This window comes from Porcisia hertigi, chromosome 10 (genome assembly GCF_017918235.1).
Source record: "Porcisia hertigi strain C119 chromosome 10, whole genome shotgun sequence".
Lineage (NCBI taxonomy): Eukaryota > Euglenozoa > Kinetoplastea > Trypanosomatida > Trypanosomatidae > Porcisia > Porcisia hertigi.
Window position 1 is genome coordinate 224,827 of NC_090569.1, and position 16,050 is coordinate 240,876.

The 16,050-nt window shown below is 59.5% G+C and overlaps 6 protein-coding genes across 6 annotated transcripts; all 6 read right to left on the reverse strand.

The window, feature by feature from the left end:
- Window positions 1-237: 237 nt before the first annotated feature.
- JKF63_07645 (uncharacterized protein) lies at window positions 238-612 on the reverse strand (the record flags this gene model as incomplete). The annotated part of the gene is made up of 1 exon (XM_067903577.1): window positions 238-612. One exon carries the CDS (start codon window positions 610-612, stop codon window positions 238-240), a length of 375 nt encoding a protein of 124 aa, XP_067759058.1.
- Window positions 613-1,842: 1,230 nt separating this feature from the next.
- Window positions 1,843-2,433, reverse strand: JKF63_07646 (uncharacterized protein; the record flags this gene model as incomplete). The annotated part of the gene is made up of 1 exon (XM_067903578.1): window positions 1,843-2,433. The coding sequence occupies one exon, from the start codon at window positions 2,431-2,433 to the stop codon at window positions 1,843-1,845; it is 591 nt and encodes a 196-aa protein (XP_067759059.1).
- Window positions 2,434-3,514: 1,081 nt separating this feature from the next.
- Window positions 3,515-3,907, reverse strand: JKF63_07647 (uncharacterized protein; the record flags this gene model as incomplete). Its single annotated transcript, XM_067903579.1, has 1 exon — window positions 3,515-3,907. One exon carries the CDS (start codon window positions 3,905-3,907, stop codon window positions 3,515-3,517), a length of 393 nt encoding a protein of 130 aa, XP_067759060.1.
- An 826-nt stretch (window positions 3,908-4,733) lies between these two features.
- Window positions 4,734-7,994, reverse strand: JKF63_07648 (uncharacterized protein; the record flags this gene model as incomplete). Its single annotated transcript, XM_067903580.1, has 1 exon — window positions 4,734-7,994. One exon carries the CDS (start codon window positions 7,992-7,994, stop codon window positions 4,734-4,736), a length of 3,261 nt encoding a protein of 1,086 aa, XP_067759061.1.
- A 1,179-nt stretch (window positions 7,995-9,173) lies between these two features.
- On the reverse strand, window positions 9,174-9,641 carry JKF63_07649 (uncharacterized protein; the record flags this gene model as incomplete). The annotated part of the gene is made up of 1 exon (XM_067903581.1): window positions 9,174-9,641. The coding sequence occupies one exon, from the start codon at window positions 9,639-9,641 to the stop codon at window positions 9,174-9,176; it is 468 nt and encodes a 155-aa protein (XP_067759062.1).
- A 1,050-nt stretch (window positions 9,642-10,691) lies between these two features.
- On the reverse strand, window positions 10,692-15,032 carry JKF63_07650 (uncharacterized protein; the record flags this gene model as incomplete). The annotated part of the gene is made up of 1 exon (XM_067903582.1): window positions 10,692-15,032. The coding sequence occupies one exon, from the start codon at window positions 15,030-15,032 to the stop codon at window positions 10,692-10,694; it is 4,341 nt and encodes a 1,446-aa protein (XP_067759063.1).
- Window positions 15,033-16,050: the final 1,018 nt, after the last annotated feature.

Sequence of the window (16,050 nt, forward strand, 5' to 3'; positions counted from 1 at the left end):
TCAGGGTCAACTGTGTGTGTGTGTGTGTGCGTGTGTGTGTGGCACGCCAGGTGAGCTACACCAAGTGTGAGCGAGAAGATGAAGGTGTATGGGCGAAACAATAGGATAAGGGGGGATTAGTGGATTAGGGGGGGGGGAGGGGAGGGGAGGGAGAGGGGAGAGGGAGAGGTCGTGGTGGGCACAGCGCATCATCACACCTGCGATGTTAGGTTCTTTTGGGTGAAGCGAGTTTAGCGCTCATTGGCCACCGCCACCGACAATGTTGAAGATTTGATTTGAGACATACCACTGGCCGTTATCCTGTGCCAGGTGGAAGACATCATTGAACTTCAAGGAATGTTGTTCATCCTTCAACTTGACCTCGCCGTTCACAACGACCATCACACCACCGCTTATTGAGGGCTGACAGTCAACGTTGTCTTGCTTGAAGGCTGCCTCCGTAAAGCCGAGATTTGAAAACCGCGCCATGATTGCGTCCACACCCTGCATCTGTTCTCTCTGCCATGTGAGCAGTGTGTTGGGGCGGTAGATACCTGCCAGTTGGCTGCGCTGAGTGGAGAAGTATGTGTAGTAGTGATCCACAAAACCTGTGCCGACTTGCTGGAAGGCCATTTTTTTTAAATACCTTCAGTTACTGTTGGTGATACAACACGGTGTATATGTAGTACCTACAATGACCCACGCCTAGAGGAGGTGTGCGTCGGGGGTGGTGGGCGGATGGGGTGGGGGTGGTGGGGTGGGTGGGCGGAGGGGGATACAGCGACGTTCTTAGCACTAGATGGTGTGTGTAATGGGTGCGTACGTGTGACTACCGGAGATACGGCCCGCCAGAGGTGTGGGAAAGAGGAGGGGACGAAGACAAGCGCAAAGAGGGGGAAGCGGACGTTGGCGGCTGCTGTTCATTCATTCATTCATTCACACACACACACATATATATATGTGTCTGATAAGGTAGAAGAAGCGAGGGCGCTGTTGGTGTTCGTATCAGCATGTAGACGAGTCTACAGAGTCGATGTGGTGGTGGTGGTGAAGAGGGGGCGGGGCAGGGGGGAGGGGGGGGGGGAGGAGGAGGAGGGAGGAGATAGAGACTTGAGTGGTTCACAAAGAGTTACTAGAGGGTGCTGTAAAACCCCCTCACCCGAGCTTCCTCTTTTTTTGTTTCTCCACCACCAATTCTTCTCTCTTATCCTATTCCTCCTCACCTCCCGCGCAAACGCACTAACCCCCCTGGGGCATGGGAGCGTCGGCCGGCGACGAGGTGGCGTGTGTTCGTGAGTTAGGATGCGGATCTGATTTCTGGCCCATCCTACCACACGCACTCAAGAAAGGAAGGGGAGGGGAGGGGGGGGACTCCCCTCGGAGGTGACCTCTTCCCTCTCTTTTTTTTGTTTGTTGCGTCTTACGTCGGCCCCCTCCCTTCCCCCTCCCCGCTGCCCCACACACATCCCAGAATAATAAAAAAAAAGGGTTCTGTCGGAGGAGGGAGATCACAAAGAGAGAGAGACGGACCAACAGTGGAGTTGTTGTGGCTGGAGGAGAAGGGAGGGGCATTGTTGTTAGTTGACGAGGTTACACGACAGAGAAGATAGAGAATGAGCAAGTGACTGGGTGTGGAGGGAAGGCGAGGGGGGGGGGGCGAGCGACACCAGCACCACCATCGGAGGGGAGGGTAGCTGCTTTTCTTCCTGCTCCCCCTCCCCCTCCCCCCATCTATCCACCCGCACAATGGAGTAGGCTCATTCATTTTATTGCGAAGAAGCCACGCAAACGCACAGGTGATTGTCAAAGCACCGGGGATTCCTGCTCCCCCTCCCCCACACACACACACACACACAGCAGCAGCTAAACCTGCTGACCAAAGCGCAGGTGCGGGTCAGCGAACTGCTCAATGGAGAACCAGCCCTTTTCTTCTGCCTCAGCGAACTCCTTTGGGAAGGCTGCCTTTTCCCAATGGAGGTAATTCACGATTTGACGCTGCAGTTGGCGTGTGTTGAGTTGGAACGGGTTCAACTTTCTGTCCAGCGTCATGCGCTTCAGATCGGTGCCGTACCGTTGGATCAGGTTCGCGATGGTGGATCCTTCCTGTTCGCTAACCGGCCGACCGATCTTCGTTGCCTTCACCCGCTTTTCGTGCTCCGCTAGTTCGTTCTGCTCCTCGAAGACTCGACGCGTCTGCGGACGCACCTTCGCCTTCCGCTTCTCCGTCTCTGATTTCTGTGCGCTTGGGTCGACAGCGAGGCCGAGGCGAGTGAACGTCTGCTCGGCGGTGTTATTACCCTCGAAGTACTTCTGAGTGAAGCGGTTGTTGGCGCCCGCCACGTCCACGGCGCGGACGTGGGCGAAACGCCGCTTCAGATATTGTTTCTTTCCTACGCGTGTGATTGGGATGTTCTTCTTCACCTTCCCTTTTGGGGTTACTTTAAGGCGGCCCATGATGATAAAAGCCGGCGGCAGCAGCAGCAGCAGCGGCGGTGGAAGACTAGTTGGCTACACTGTGTTCCGCACACACACACACACACACACGTGGGCGGGAGAGATGGCGTGTACAACGGAGCGAAGTGGTCGCACTACGCACATGCGTGCGGGTGTCGAGGGAAGCAGATTTTGGGGTTGGGGGCAGGAGAAGGGTATGATAGTGAGTGTCAAATCGAGAGACGTGCACATCCACTGCATCGTCTCGGTTCTGTTGAGCACAGTACAAAGAGAATTGACAATCCCTCCCTCCCTCCCTCCCCCCTTCGCTGTGTCGAAGATGGGTGAGGAGGTGGTGGTGGTGGTTGGGAGGGGGGTGGTGGTTACAGGTGGGCTCGACACTGTAGAGGAAGGGGGGGGGGGCGTCTCGCAGAAACCAAGAACGACAATACCGTCTGTTGTTGTACATATATATATATATGTATATATACATGCATTTTTGATCTCGTGCGATACCCCTCTATGTGATACACAGGCTCATGCAGACACCCACACCCACCCCTGCCGTGCACCTGCGGATCCTTCCGTTTATTACTATTTTTACTTCTGCTTTGGCATCCTGAGTTCATAAAGTGTGAGGACAGCGTCATCCATCTCATCTCACCCCCCTCCCCCACCCCACACCCTACGCAGGCACGTACGGTGTGTGTGTGTGTGTGGAGGAGGAAGAGGAGGAGGAGGAGGGATTGAGATGAGAGGGGACAATCGAACATGAACTCAAATAAAAAACGGGTGGGGGGGGTGGGGATGGTCAAAAAAAGTAACCGTAAAAAAAAAGTGTATCTATGATATGTGACGTACACGAAGTCATCGTAGAGTCCACACTCGTTACTCTCCGTCAAACGAGCTACACCGTCTGCCAGTGTCACTTCGAGGCTGTGTGTATATGTCATGTTCTCCTCCTCCTTCTACCCCTCCCTCTCTCTCTTCAAAGTGGGAGGGAGGGAGGGGTGGGAGGAGGAGGAGGTATCCAACCTGCTCTCGACACCATCGAATGAGGGCGTCATGAGAAGAAATGGGTGGGGCAGGGGGGACAAGGGGCTTAGTGACGCTCGCCGCGCAGGCGCATCGCCAGCTGCACGTCCTTCGGCTGGATCGTCACGCGCTTCGCGTGGATGCAGGCGAGGTTCGTGTCCGCCAGCACCGACACAATGTATGCCTCCGTCGCCTCCTGGATCGCCATGATGGCGCTGCTCTGGAAGCGCACGCCCTCCTTCTGCGCGCTCGACACCTCGCGCACCAGGCGCTGGAACGGCGCGCACTGGATCAGCAGGTCGGTGCTCTTCTGGAACTTTTTGATCTCGCGGATCGCGCACGTGCCCGGGTGCCAGCGGCGCTGCACCTTCTTCACGCCAGACGCCGCGCTCGGTGCCTTCTTGCTCCTCTTCGACGTAATGCCGCGCTTCGTGCGGGCAGTCTCCTTGGTGCGGGACATGGCTGCGGGTGGGGGGGTGGGGGGGTTGGGTGGAGTGGGGGTGAAGTGGGGTGGCTGTGGGAGCTGTGGGAGCTGCGGGGCGTATGGAGGTCGGGGGAGGGGGTCGAATACGAGAAGGGCAGTGGAGGAGGAGGAGGAAGAGGGACAAGAGCGGGGGAGGAGGGGGGGGGAAGGAGGGAGATGCAGAGAGAACACTGGTCCGATGTCGCTGAGGGGTGGGGGTGGTAAAGCAGGGGCTGGGCTGCTGACGAGTGTCAATAGAGCGAGAGAGGCCCGGCAAGGCCCAGGAGGTGCAAGAGAAATATGCAGAGGCCACATACACACACACAGGCACACACAAACCGGCTGTGTGTGGGTGGTTCCTCCTGAGAGTCCATCTAAACTGGATGGTGCACACACATGAAAACACATACGCGTGTGCAAGCGTCTGTGGCCATGGCAAGGGTGGATAGCGGAGGGCAGCAGCTGTAAGGGTAGAGGAGGTGGAGAGGATGGGCTTCATTGGAGTTGGACGTACAAGAACGATGGGGGTGGTAGTGGAGGTAGAGATTGGGGGGGGGGAGAAGGAGGTGTGTGTGTGTGTGCGTGTGCAGAGAACACAAAATAAGGTGGATCACGAAGGAAAGGAGGTGGGACGGGGACGGAGCAAGAGACGCACACATATTCTCTCTCCTCCATATCTGTTACTCGTTCTCCCCCCGCCCCTCCTCCCCCCCTCCTCCCCGCTATTGCCGTGTGTGCGAGCTGGTTTCACTAGGCTGCTTAGACGGCAAAAAGGGTTTCAGGGGGTAACTACCTCTCCCCCTCTAAAAAAAAAAATAGGCTGCTAGTACACTCTCGCCGAGGAGGCGGTACCACCAACGCCCGTCGATATAAGTTGGTATCGTCTGCGTGCCACCTCACGAGCCACCTCGCGCTGACGAGCTCGACACACCGGCACAACGTCGCGCAACGCGGCGCCGATGAGGCTGTCTGCCATGCACAGTAGTGGTGCACCAGCAGAGGTTTTCTGCGGCAGAGTATGGGGAATGATAGCAGGTGACGGCGACAGCGCGGAATGCGTGGCACCTTCAGTTCTCGCCAGAGCCCGTGATGCGACTGTTCCCATCACTGCTGCATCCGACGAGCGACCCGTTGGATGGCCTCGCGGACTCTTGTCGGCTGCTTTCACCATCGCAGACGACGGCGCATCTTCATGAGCCGGCTGCTGCTGCTGCTGCTGAGCCCGAGAGGACGTTGGGGGCCAAGGGAGAGGTCGATAGCGGTAGACAGCGGCAAAGGGTGTGTGTGATGCCGGCGCTGGGGCCCACATGAGTTTCACGTCTCGCCAGACAGCGGCCGCGCTCCGCGACGCTGGAGGGTGGTGCAGATTCGCTCTTCGGGCTACCGCCCCACCACCTTTTTGGGGACTGCTGCGAGCCCCCGTGTCATTGATGGCTCTATCTGGGTGGCTTTTTGGGGATGGGGCCCGTTGCTGTGCCCTGTTGTGCGTACCTCGACTCCCAGACCGCAGTCTCACGTCACCCACCGTATGCTTGATGATGCCACCGCCGCGATCACCACCGCCAGTCTCCACGCCGCTGGCTCTGCATGGAGAGTGCTTCGACAGTTGTCGGCGCTGTTTTCTCTGTCGTGTCGTGTTGCTGCTGCTGTTGTACCTGTAGCGGCTGCTCCGCGGCGTACCGGTACCATGCTCAGGAATTGTGCTGCTTATGCCCTCCATAGAGCGATGGTGACGACGGCGGTGGTGGTGGTGATGGTAGCGATGCGCGTCATGCGGATCTGGGTGGCTGGGGTGAGCATCGACAGGGGGAATGGTGGCCACAGCACCACGGCTACGGTGCCGCGTCACACGCCAGTGAAGGCCATCGTTGCTGTGAGCGAGGATCGGTTCCGCGCTGCGGGAGCGGTGCTGATGGCGGGAATATGCAGACACGCTGGCGCCAGGGTGCCGTAAAACGGCAGTGATGTCCGCGGAGGTACTCGTCACAGCAGGAGTCGTCCCACCCCCCTCTACACACATCCCAGCACCACCTTCAGCTCTCACCGCGTGTGGGCCTTTTTCATGTGAAGGCAATAGCTCGGTGGAGAATGCAGGGGTGGGGGTGGTGGTGGCTGGCGAGATGGGGCTGACCACCCTGCGCATGGCCTTCTGTTGCTCGCGACTTACGTGGTACTGAACTTTGGGTTCGGCTGCTGCCGCTGGCGTCATCTCCGCTCCACTCAGCCAGCCGTTGCTGACCTCGCAAGGGAGCATGACAGCTGCGCCGCCCGTTGTGGTGGACAGAGCGACTGACGCCGGTGCTGCGGTGGAGGTATCACCAATCACGGTGCCGAGTGCCCCACCCGTGTCTAGCAGCAGTGCGTCGGCAAAGGCCTCCACCGGAGAGGAAGACTTTAGACTTCTCGGCCGCGTCGCGTCCGCGCACCCGTGTGGAGGCATGGCGTCCGTGGATGCAGGCTCGAGTGCGGCAGACCGTCTAGGGGAGCCCACTACTAAGCGTGTCGGGTGCGGCGGCTGGTGCTGGCTCTCCTGACCCTTCACCACCGCGGCCGCCAACATCTGCTGGTTCAGAAGCTTTGAGCGCCTGTTGGTGGCGCTCCCCTGCAGATCCGTATCCTGCCACCGCTGTGCTTGTGAGAGGCGCTGGCGGTTTTGACTATGCAGGGGCTCATCCATCAGTGCTGCGGCTGGTGCTCCTGCCACTCTGGCTGCAGACGGACCGGCACCTTGAGCACTGCGACCGCTGCCGTGCTGGATGCTTGCTCGCTTGCCAGCGCTGCAGGGGCGCGACAGCGCGATTGTTGCGGCGGGCGGCGACACTGTCAATGAATGCGAACGCTTCTGCCAGTGACGGTCACGCAGCGGAGCCGCAGAGGACGCGGTTTTGCTTGTGTCGGATGTCGATGTTTCGCCGTCGCCGTCGCCACCGCGTCGCTGCCGTATGGCCTGCATCATCATCGCAAGCGGTGGGCTCCGGTCTCGTCTGTCCACCGCCACCACGCCGCCGACACCGACTCGTTGCCGCGGTGGCGTCGTCGTCGTATATGCCAACGTAGGCGTTGACGCTGCGCCGCGCTGCGCGGAAGCGATCTTCTCTTTCTTTCGTTGCTTGCGGTGCCGTCGAAGCACTTCCCGGTGTTGACGCTGCTGATGCTCTAGTTGCATGAGATAGCGTTGGTACTCCACAAGGGAGGCTGGGATGGGGGAGGTCGAGGGTGGCGGTGGCGGCGGCTGTGGGTCTAGCTGCCGGTGATGCATAGCGGGGATGCTCGCTCCACTGGCGTCTTGTGGTGCTAACGAGAGAGAGGTGTCCTCGGCGCCTTGCAGGCCCAGCTGCGACGGTTCGATGGACAGCTGCGGCGCGGTGTCCGACGCGTTCGCATCGCGAGCACCGGCGGGTTCCGGTGCCAAGGGTGCATGAAGGGACGGGGACAGTGATTTCAGTGACTGCTGCTGGGGAAGGGCTGGAGGGGGCAAATATTCGCCTTCGAGCCATTTCTTTTTTGCATGGTCGATAGAATGGAGATGCATCAGTGGGTCAGCGTTGTCAGCGGTGGGGATGTGGTGTTGCGCGACTGTCGCCGATGGAGAGTCAAACATCTGCCCGCCGCCAGTCCACGCCCTCGGTGCGTTCTCCGTAGTGCTAGCTTGGGACGGCATCGGTACCCTCCTTTCCTGGAGCTGGAGTCGCTGGAGGCTCACAATGGCCTCGAGGTCTCGCTGGATGGCAAAGAGGTAGTGAGAAGAAGTGTGGCTGGCCAAGTGGCTGCTGTGGCTGCTGCTGCGGTTGTTCTCGCTGTTGCCAGCACGGTCGTAGATGGAATCCAACGAGGTGGTGGTTGACGAGGATGATGGCACAGCTGTTGCCTGCCGCCAGCCGTTGGGTGGTGGCGGTGTGTGGAGAACGGCGCCAGGTGTGCCTTTAAAGTTCTTCTGTTCCCCTTGGAAAACCCCAGCCCCGTCCGCCGCCGCTGCTTCTGCGGCGTACGGCATGTGCAGGGCACGTTTGCCATGGCCGCGGCTGCTGCTGCCTTCGCTCGAGGGCTCCGTCACGTGGTCAAGGCGCCGGCTAGAGCAGGTCATTGTGTTGTTCTCGGTTTGATGAGCGCCGCTGCTGCCCCGACGGCCCGTAGGGAAAGGCGGGATTACCTTTGGTGGACTGCTCATTCTCTTGCATCCCCCTCCCTCCCCATTCCTCTTCCCTTTTTTCTCTCCTCCCCCAAATGAAAAGCAAAAAAAAAAAATTTTTTGGAAACAAAAAGGGGTGAGGGGAGGGGAGAGGCACCAGGCAAACCGTGATGACAACAGGCTTGTACGCGAGCGTATAGAGGTGTGCGTGTGCGTAATATAGCGTACGGGTGGTGGTGAGGGTTGGCTGCCTTTGTCCAGAGACGGACAGCGGCCAAGGGGTGTGTGGATGTGGATGTGTGTGTGTGTGTGCTTGGATGCAAAGCGGTGGGGGCGGGGTCGAAGGAAGGGAAGGGAAGGGAAGGGGGGTGGTGGTGCGAATCGGAGGGTAGGTGGGCTTATGCACAACAAAGCGAACCAGTCATTTGGTGGCGAGGCAGAGGCAGAGGCGGAGTGAGAAGAGCAGCACGGCTTCAGCTGAGTGTGGAGGCTCTGAGGTGCTTCGCGTGAGTGTAGCACACTGGCTTTGTACAGGGGATGAGAATCATTCATCTGCACGCTTGAGGGGTGTGTACTCGGCGTCTGGCGATTGCACGCATTTATGCAACCGCGTCTAGATGCAGACACACACACACACATACACGGAAGGAGAGAGGGGGGGGGGCATCACACAAAAAATACTAATATATATATATATATGCAGGAAATATATATAAAAATACAAAAGAGACGAGAGAGAAAGATGGAGAAGAAGGAAGCACCCAGCCACCCACCCACCCCCTCTCTCTCCCTTCCCATCCCACCGCTGCCGAACGTAGAAACACCCAGTATGGGTGGTTGGCAGCGTGTAGAGGCAAGAAGGGGGGAGGAGGGGGGGGGGAGGAGGAGGAGGAGGGGAATAAGACGGGAAAAAAACGGAGAGGTTGCAGCATATGGACTCACACACCTACACACACGTACCATCTCACTTTTGTTTTCTCCCCTCACTCCGACGGCGAAGATGGTCATCTGCGTCTCTCTGACGTATCGCTCTGCCATGTCAGTACAGAGTCTTTCCCCTCCCCTCCCCCTATCCTCATCCATTACGGCTGGCTCGCTTCCCTGCCTTCTCCAATGTCGTTACCCCGTTTGACTTTAGAGCTCCGCATAGGTGGTGGAGAGGGCCTGCTCGAGTTTTTTGTGGCCTTCCGCACCCGGTTTACCGCCTTGCGTCACCTTCAGCAGGCGAATCTTAAACACGAGAAGCGCGTTTGGAGGAATGACACCGCCGGCACCGCGCGAGCCGTACGCCAGCTCTGGGGGCAGGTAGACCTCCCATTCCTCTCCCTCCACCATGTACTGGAGGGCCTCGGTCCATCCTTTGATCACCTGGTTCGGCGCGAACGTGGCGGGATGTCCGCGATCCATCGAGCTGTCGAAGACCTTTCCGTTTGGCAGGGAGCCGTGGTAGTGCACCGAGCACGGGTCGGACACATTCGGGGATTGCTTAGACGTCACGTCAGTCACCTTTGTCAGGATCTTGAAGCGCATGCCGCTGGGCAACTTGTAAACATTGGGCCTCGCGTCCACTTCTGCCAAAAATTTTTGGTCCGCGGTGTTCATCTTTGGAAGCCGTGGGGGGGGGGGGGGGGGAAGAGAAGGAAAAAACGCACAGGGGTGTATGTGTGTAGATGTGGATTCAACTGTGTGCATGTCAGCAGGGATGGCGGATCGCACCGCACGTGTGGGGGTGCATAAAAAAATTATTTTTTTTTTCAAAGGGAGAGGGGGAATGGCAACGAGATGAGCAGACAAGTGTATCGTTTTTATTGGGGGTCGTATCAAGGGGGGATCCCCCTCCCCCCTCCCACCCCAAAAAACACACACGAGACATGTATGCGGGGGGGGGGGTGGGGTGGGGGCGAAGGCAGACCACCTCACGCGAAATGCGAGCAACAACGTCCTCGATGCTGTCTTTGACTATTGGAGGAGATTGCCAGATATGCAGCTGGCGTGTGTAGCTCCCTCTTTCCGCCGGTACCGCTTCGTTCGTTCCTGCTTGTGACGGCGGCGGCAGAGGAGGAGGAGGGGTGGGTGGGGGGTGGGAGGTCATACTATACGCGTGTGTATGTTTGGCTGTACATGCACGTAACAAAGTAAAAGAAAACACATACAAACAAAGAGGGGGAGGGGGTTCGAGGAAGACCTCCCGCGAAGGGAGTCGCGGACGACTAGGCAGAGAAAGGAGGGCGCGGGGGGACCGTGACCCATGGCGTCGGCGGCAGTAGGAAAGGAGGGAACGTTATACACGCGTGTGTGCATCCCTGGGGAATAGAGGCCACTAACAACAGCGGGGTGGGGGGGGTGGGGGGAGCACCACACACATGGGCAGGGATATACACACACACAAAAAAAAACATTTTCGTTCAGTCGAAGAAAGGGAGTAGTCTACATGAGAGCCTCTCCGGAGCAGCCAGAGGAGATGACACACACCTAAAAAGGGAAAACACAGACGAAGAGTTTTGCCCAATTATGCGATATTGAGGGGGAGGGGGGGAGGGGAGGGAGCGGAGGAAGCTGTGAGTGAGGTGCGGTGCGGGGCCGAACAGTGATGTGTGGCATGCGTATGTGAACGAGGGGGTGGGGTAAACACCGAGAGACGGCCCCTCGGTTTCACTCGTTGTACAGAGCGGCCCACTTCCATACGTTTGCATCTGCATCGAAGGCATCACCTGCCCAAGTGTAACCATCACTGGCCTTGATGACACTGTCCGGGTCGCACAGGTGATTGTAGATGGCGACTCGCTCCGTGTGTTGATGTTCCTCGATGTACTGCCGCTCGAGCAGACACAAAGTTTCGAGCTCGGTGAACTGATCTTCCCAGATCAATCGCCACACCTCTTCCTGCTCAAGCCGCTTGTGCGCGCACTCGGCTGCTTTGGCGGCACGATAGCGACGCTCGCGCCGTGCCACACACACGCGCCACGCTTGCTGAATGCGGTGCGCCATCCTACCCAGAAACGCCAGAGCGGCGGCGGCCTCCGCCGCCGCCGCGGCGATGCGCTTTCGCATTTGGCGTCGACGCACCGCGCGCTGGAGTACGGTGGCAGCAGCCTCTTCTCGCATCTCGCGCGCTGCAGTGGTCCGCACCACAAGTCTCTCTTCCAGCACTGTTCGCCGCCAATGCTGAACCAGGACTGAGGAGGCGTGTGCACGTAGCAGGGTTTGTGATAAACAGATGGCGCGCAGGCGGCGGGCTTGAAGGGCGGCGGCCGCGGCGCGCCGTCTCGCTTGTTCGGCCACATACATCGCACCTGCCTCTGCTCTGGCCAAGGCACCACGACCGGCAGCTTGAATCAAAAACAGGTTTTCCATGAAGGTTCGCCCTTGACGTGCCTTGATGCGTCGTGCTAGCAGTTGTGCCTGAGCACTGCGGCTGAAGCACTGCAGAAGACGAATGACCTCATAAGTCCGCGCCTCGTGCGCCACCCTATCTTCATTCACCGTACGGCGCAGCTGGCGGAGATAGCGGCGCTGGCGGCCTGCGGCGTAGTGTCTCCATGCTCGCTGAATGCACGTCGCTGACGTGCGCAGCTGTCGAGCGCGGTCCACTGCAATGTCAAAACGACGACGCTCGAGAACACCATGCCAGCTCACTGCAATGCGCTGCGCTGCTTCTGCTTTGTTCTCCTCCTGCTCCAATGCCTCGCGTTGAAGGCGGGACTGGCGCTTGGCATACTCCTGGAGTACAATCGCCAGAACCGTCGCGGCGGTATCGCGGCTCCGGCGAAGTGCAAGCGCTTCGGCCTCGCGGGTCTCACGCAGCTGTCGCACACGTCTGCGTGTTTGGATGCCGCGCACGTGCTTTTGAATTGTGGCCGCCGCGTGAGCCTGTCGGTCCACCTCTGCCTGGAGGCGCTGCTGTTCTTCCACCTCTATAGTGCGGCGGCGCCAGTACGCTTTCTCGACGACCACGTGACGCCACCACTGCTGCACCTTGACGGCATTGATTACATACAGTCGCAGTCGCGCGTCGTGGGCGAGGTTGAGTTCCCGGCGCAGGCGTCGCCGCTCGCGCTGCCGTTGCAGGTACTGCCGCGCTGCCCGAGTCAGGCGCTGTGCGGCAGCGACCTGCAGCGCCTCCTGCTCTCGCCGACGATTGTCGGCTTCGGTGCGCGCACGCAGAGCTGCCTTACGCCGGCGTTGCCCCAGCGCGCACGCGAGAAGTCCCTCAATCGCCAGAGCAGCCGCTTTCTGTATCGTGTAGACGTACTCGTAAAGGATTTGCTGACGGGCACGTAAAACCGCTCGCGCCTTACTCGAGCGCCACGCCATTTGAATCACAAGTGCAGCCCTTACACGCCGGTCGTTGATCTCAGCGTAGTAGTTGATGATCTCGCGTTGGTACCGTGCATTGCGCTCTGGCAACGTTTCGTCGTCCTCGTCGTCTTCTTCGTCGTCCTCGTCGTCGTCTTCTTCAGCGTTCTTCTCTGCGCCAGTCGCATCAGCGGTGTGCGGCTGTGGTGCATATCTGCCCCTCTTGAGTTGGTGGCTGCTGCTACGGCTGCTGTTGCTGTTGCTGCTGCTGCCAACGCCGCTGTCGCGATGGCTGCTCATGGCGGTGCTACAGACCTTGCCTGTACTGGAGGTGGAGACGGTCCCAAGCGACACCGGTGAACCAACGACACCTGTGTTGTCCGCATTACGACTGGCACTGGTGTGTGATTGTTGCTCCTCCTCCAGCTGTGTGTTTGTCGGAACGTGTTGCATAGTGGAGCCGAGATCGAGTGGCGCGCCGTCGGTAAACGAGTCACGCACAGTGCCTTCCACAGCGGCTCCCTGCTGCTGATCCCCCGACACTCGCTGTTTATTTGATTGCTTCGAAGGAGATGCCTTGTTGACGTTCAACGGGCTCGCTGTTTGCCCCAGTGGTGGCAATAGGTTCCGATCACGCTTCTTTCGCCGATGTACGTTGCCGTCGGCGTCGCTCCCCGAGGTCGGGCTCCCGGCAGCCGGGGCAGCCTTGGAGGTGACGGCCGAGAGGAGGAGCCCTGCCTTGGTGAGCGGCACCTTCTCTTTGCGCTCGGACTTCTTCGACTGGGCTCCATCGGTGTCGGCCTGTTTGCCAGGGAAAATCGTGCAGTCCTGCACGTCGCTGCGCAGCAGGAAGGCGTCCTCTGGATTCTGCAGTTGGTAGAAACTCCTCAGCGAGCGACCAGCCGGCAGTGGGGCGGCGGCGGTTGTGGTGGTGGTTAATGATCGTCGCAGAGGTCCACGAGGCGGTCGTGCAGCACCGCCAGCGGCGGCTGGAGTGGGGGCGGCGGCCGGAAATGATGGTGGAGGAGTATGTCCACGATAGAGAGGCAACTTGCTCATGCCAAAGCGCGTTCTCGCCGGCGTCGTCGCTGCGGCCTGCGGGATTTGCAGCCACAGCGACTGCGGTGGCGGCGCCGGTAAGCGAACGGATGCGGCCAGGACTGGCGGACGAGGCGGGTAAGAGGCCTGGAGCGGTGGAAGGGGTGGTAAACGGTTTAGTGTGTCGGTCGGCGTGTGCTGCTGCAACGGCGGGTGTAGAGGCGATGAAGTGTCTTGAATGCCGAGGCCCGTCATGAGGGGACGATGTGCAGTTGACGAAGTCGGCGTCAGGGCTGGTGTCGGTACCGCCGCGCGCGGTGCCGGTGCCGACGCCAGGGGTAGCCGCTCGCCACTGGCAGCCACTGCCGAGTCGGGCAGCAGTGCGGCAGCTGCTTCGACCACTGGGTGTGCACTACCCAGCACCTGCCGCCCCAGCGAGTAGGCCTCCGTATAGCAATGCAGCTCCCTCGATCGCGCGTCTGATGCGAGCGCCTCCGGGCCACTAGTATGACGGGCAAAGGTGCTGCCCAACAGGAGGAGAACTCCAGGCAGGAGCGCCCGCCCCACTGCCGAGGTGGGCCAGAGCGTGCGCAGTGCTCGCTCCACGCGGCTGCACCGCGTCCCAACTTCTGCAGAGGCGAGGGATCCGCTTCGACTGGCGTCTCCAGTTGCCGTGATCACAGTTGCGGCAGCAGCGAGCCACAGAAGCTGCACATCACCGCAGGCGGCGTGCTCGAGGCTTAGTTCAGCTTGCACATCCAGAAGGACATCCCTGCTAGACGACCCCTGCGGGGGTGGCACCGCGGCCTCTGCAGAAGTCGCGGCGAGGTTGGCGCTCACGTAGCGGGCCACGTGTGCCTCCCACTTGACTATATGCTGTGTGATCTGACGCGCAAACGACAACGCTGCCATCACCGCTGTCACAGGTGCTGCTGTCTGGCAGGACGCTGGTGACGCTTCTCGGCTATCGCTACGTTGCCACATAGCTGCACGTGAGGCAGCACGCCAGAGCCACACCGGCAACACCGTAGCGGCGCATGGGTCTGGATAGGTCGAGGTGGGGTCTCGTGTACCCCCGACAGGAAGTGGTGCTGTCTGTTTTCGTTCCTCATGCGCTTCGAGCATTGCAAGTGTACGTGGCAGCTGTAGCACGGCCAGGGCAACCGCCACCGTCACCGCCGGCGGTTGTACCTCCTCAGCTGCAGACAGTCTCAGGTTAACTCGGGGGCTAGCTCCTGCGCTGCCAGCCGCAATCACTGCACAGAGGTCGCGAAGCGCCATGACGAGGAGGTGGAGGTCACGCTGAAGTACCCATCGACGGCGAAGCAGCAATGCCAGCTGCACAAGGTCGGAAGGCCATGTCACGAGGCCGACCATAGAAGGGGTGGTGCCGCCATGCTTCGTCGAGGAGGCTGACGTGCCTTCGACAATGGTGCCCTTGTCATCGGCAGCAGATGTTTTCTCCGGTTGCTCGGCCACGAGGGCTTGCCAGTCTGATGGAAGACACGCCACGAGCACGGAGAGTGCACTTGCCAATTGCTTTGTTGCACTGGGCGAGGTGACAGCGTTGTGGCTCTCGAGATGCAGAAACGCTTGCATCGCCAGGCACCTCTGCAGCAGCGATTCCACCATCATAGCGGCTGTACTGCCCTGTTGCATTACTACACTGTTGAAGGGTTGCGGCGCTCCTCTCAAGGTGGCGGTCAGTGTTCCACCGTAGGCGGCGGTCAAATATGCATCTGCCTCCTCCACGAGCTGCGTGGCGCGGGCATTCACGTCGTACAACAACACGTAAGCGGACTGAACGAGATCCGAGTTGCTGGAGGCAGATGATTTCTGCGGTGGTTGTTGGGCCTGGGATCGAGACTCGAGAGGCGCTCTTGCCGAGGAGGCCACGCCTGCCGACCCTCCAGAGAGACACTTGACCGACTGCATTCTTTCTTTTTTCCTCTCGTCACAAATGTAATGATTTGGTTGTACACGCGGGGCGGCCCGCCCTTCTGCCCGCCCTCCCTCTCTTCGCTGGGAGACGACAAAAAATATATATAAAAAAAACAGTAACCACAAAGAGAGAGAGTGTGTGTGTTGGTGTTGGTGGTGGTGGTGGTGATGGTGGTGTTGGGTCGACCCCCCCGGCAGTGGGGACAACTCACTGACACAGTAATCACCACAAATCCCCGAAAGTTTGCTGATGTCGTAAAAGCTTAATTCTTCCTTCTTCGGCCCTGTAAGTCGTGATGGACAGACCGCCCTGTGCGGGTGAGAAGAGATGGGAGGGGAGGGGGGGGGTCGCAGTGCACGCGAGAGAGAGAGTGCCGCCGTAGGTGCACAGCAGGGGGAGATGTTGATGAGGGGGGGAGGGAGGGAGGGAAAGGGGGGTGAGGATTGGGATTCAGTTACGGCGTCATTCCCACCTCAAAGAGGATGGGAGGCTTCGGCGGCGGCAAAGTTGCGTAGGGGAGCACACGTACCCGACACACACGCACACACTGTTGAACCCAAGCCCCGATACGTGCGTGCTGTTGAGCTGTGTGCTGGAGGTACCCCCCCCCTAATGCGGATCACCTCATTACCTGCGTTGATGGTGCCTGTCTAAATCTGCCTCATGGTGCAAGACTCACGTTTTTTTGTTTTTTTTTTGGGGGCGGGGAGGGGGATATCGACAGCGAAGGGCGAG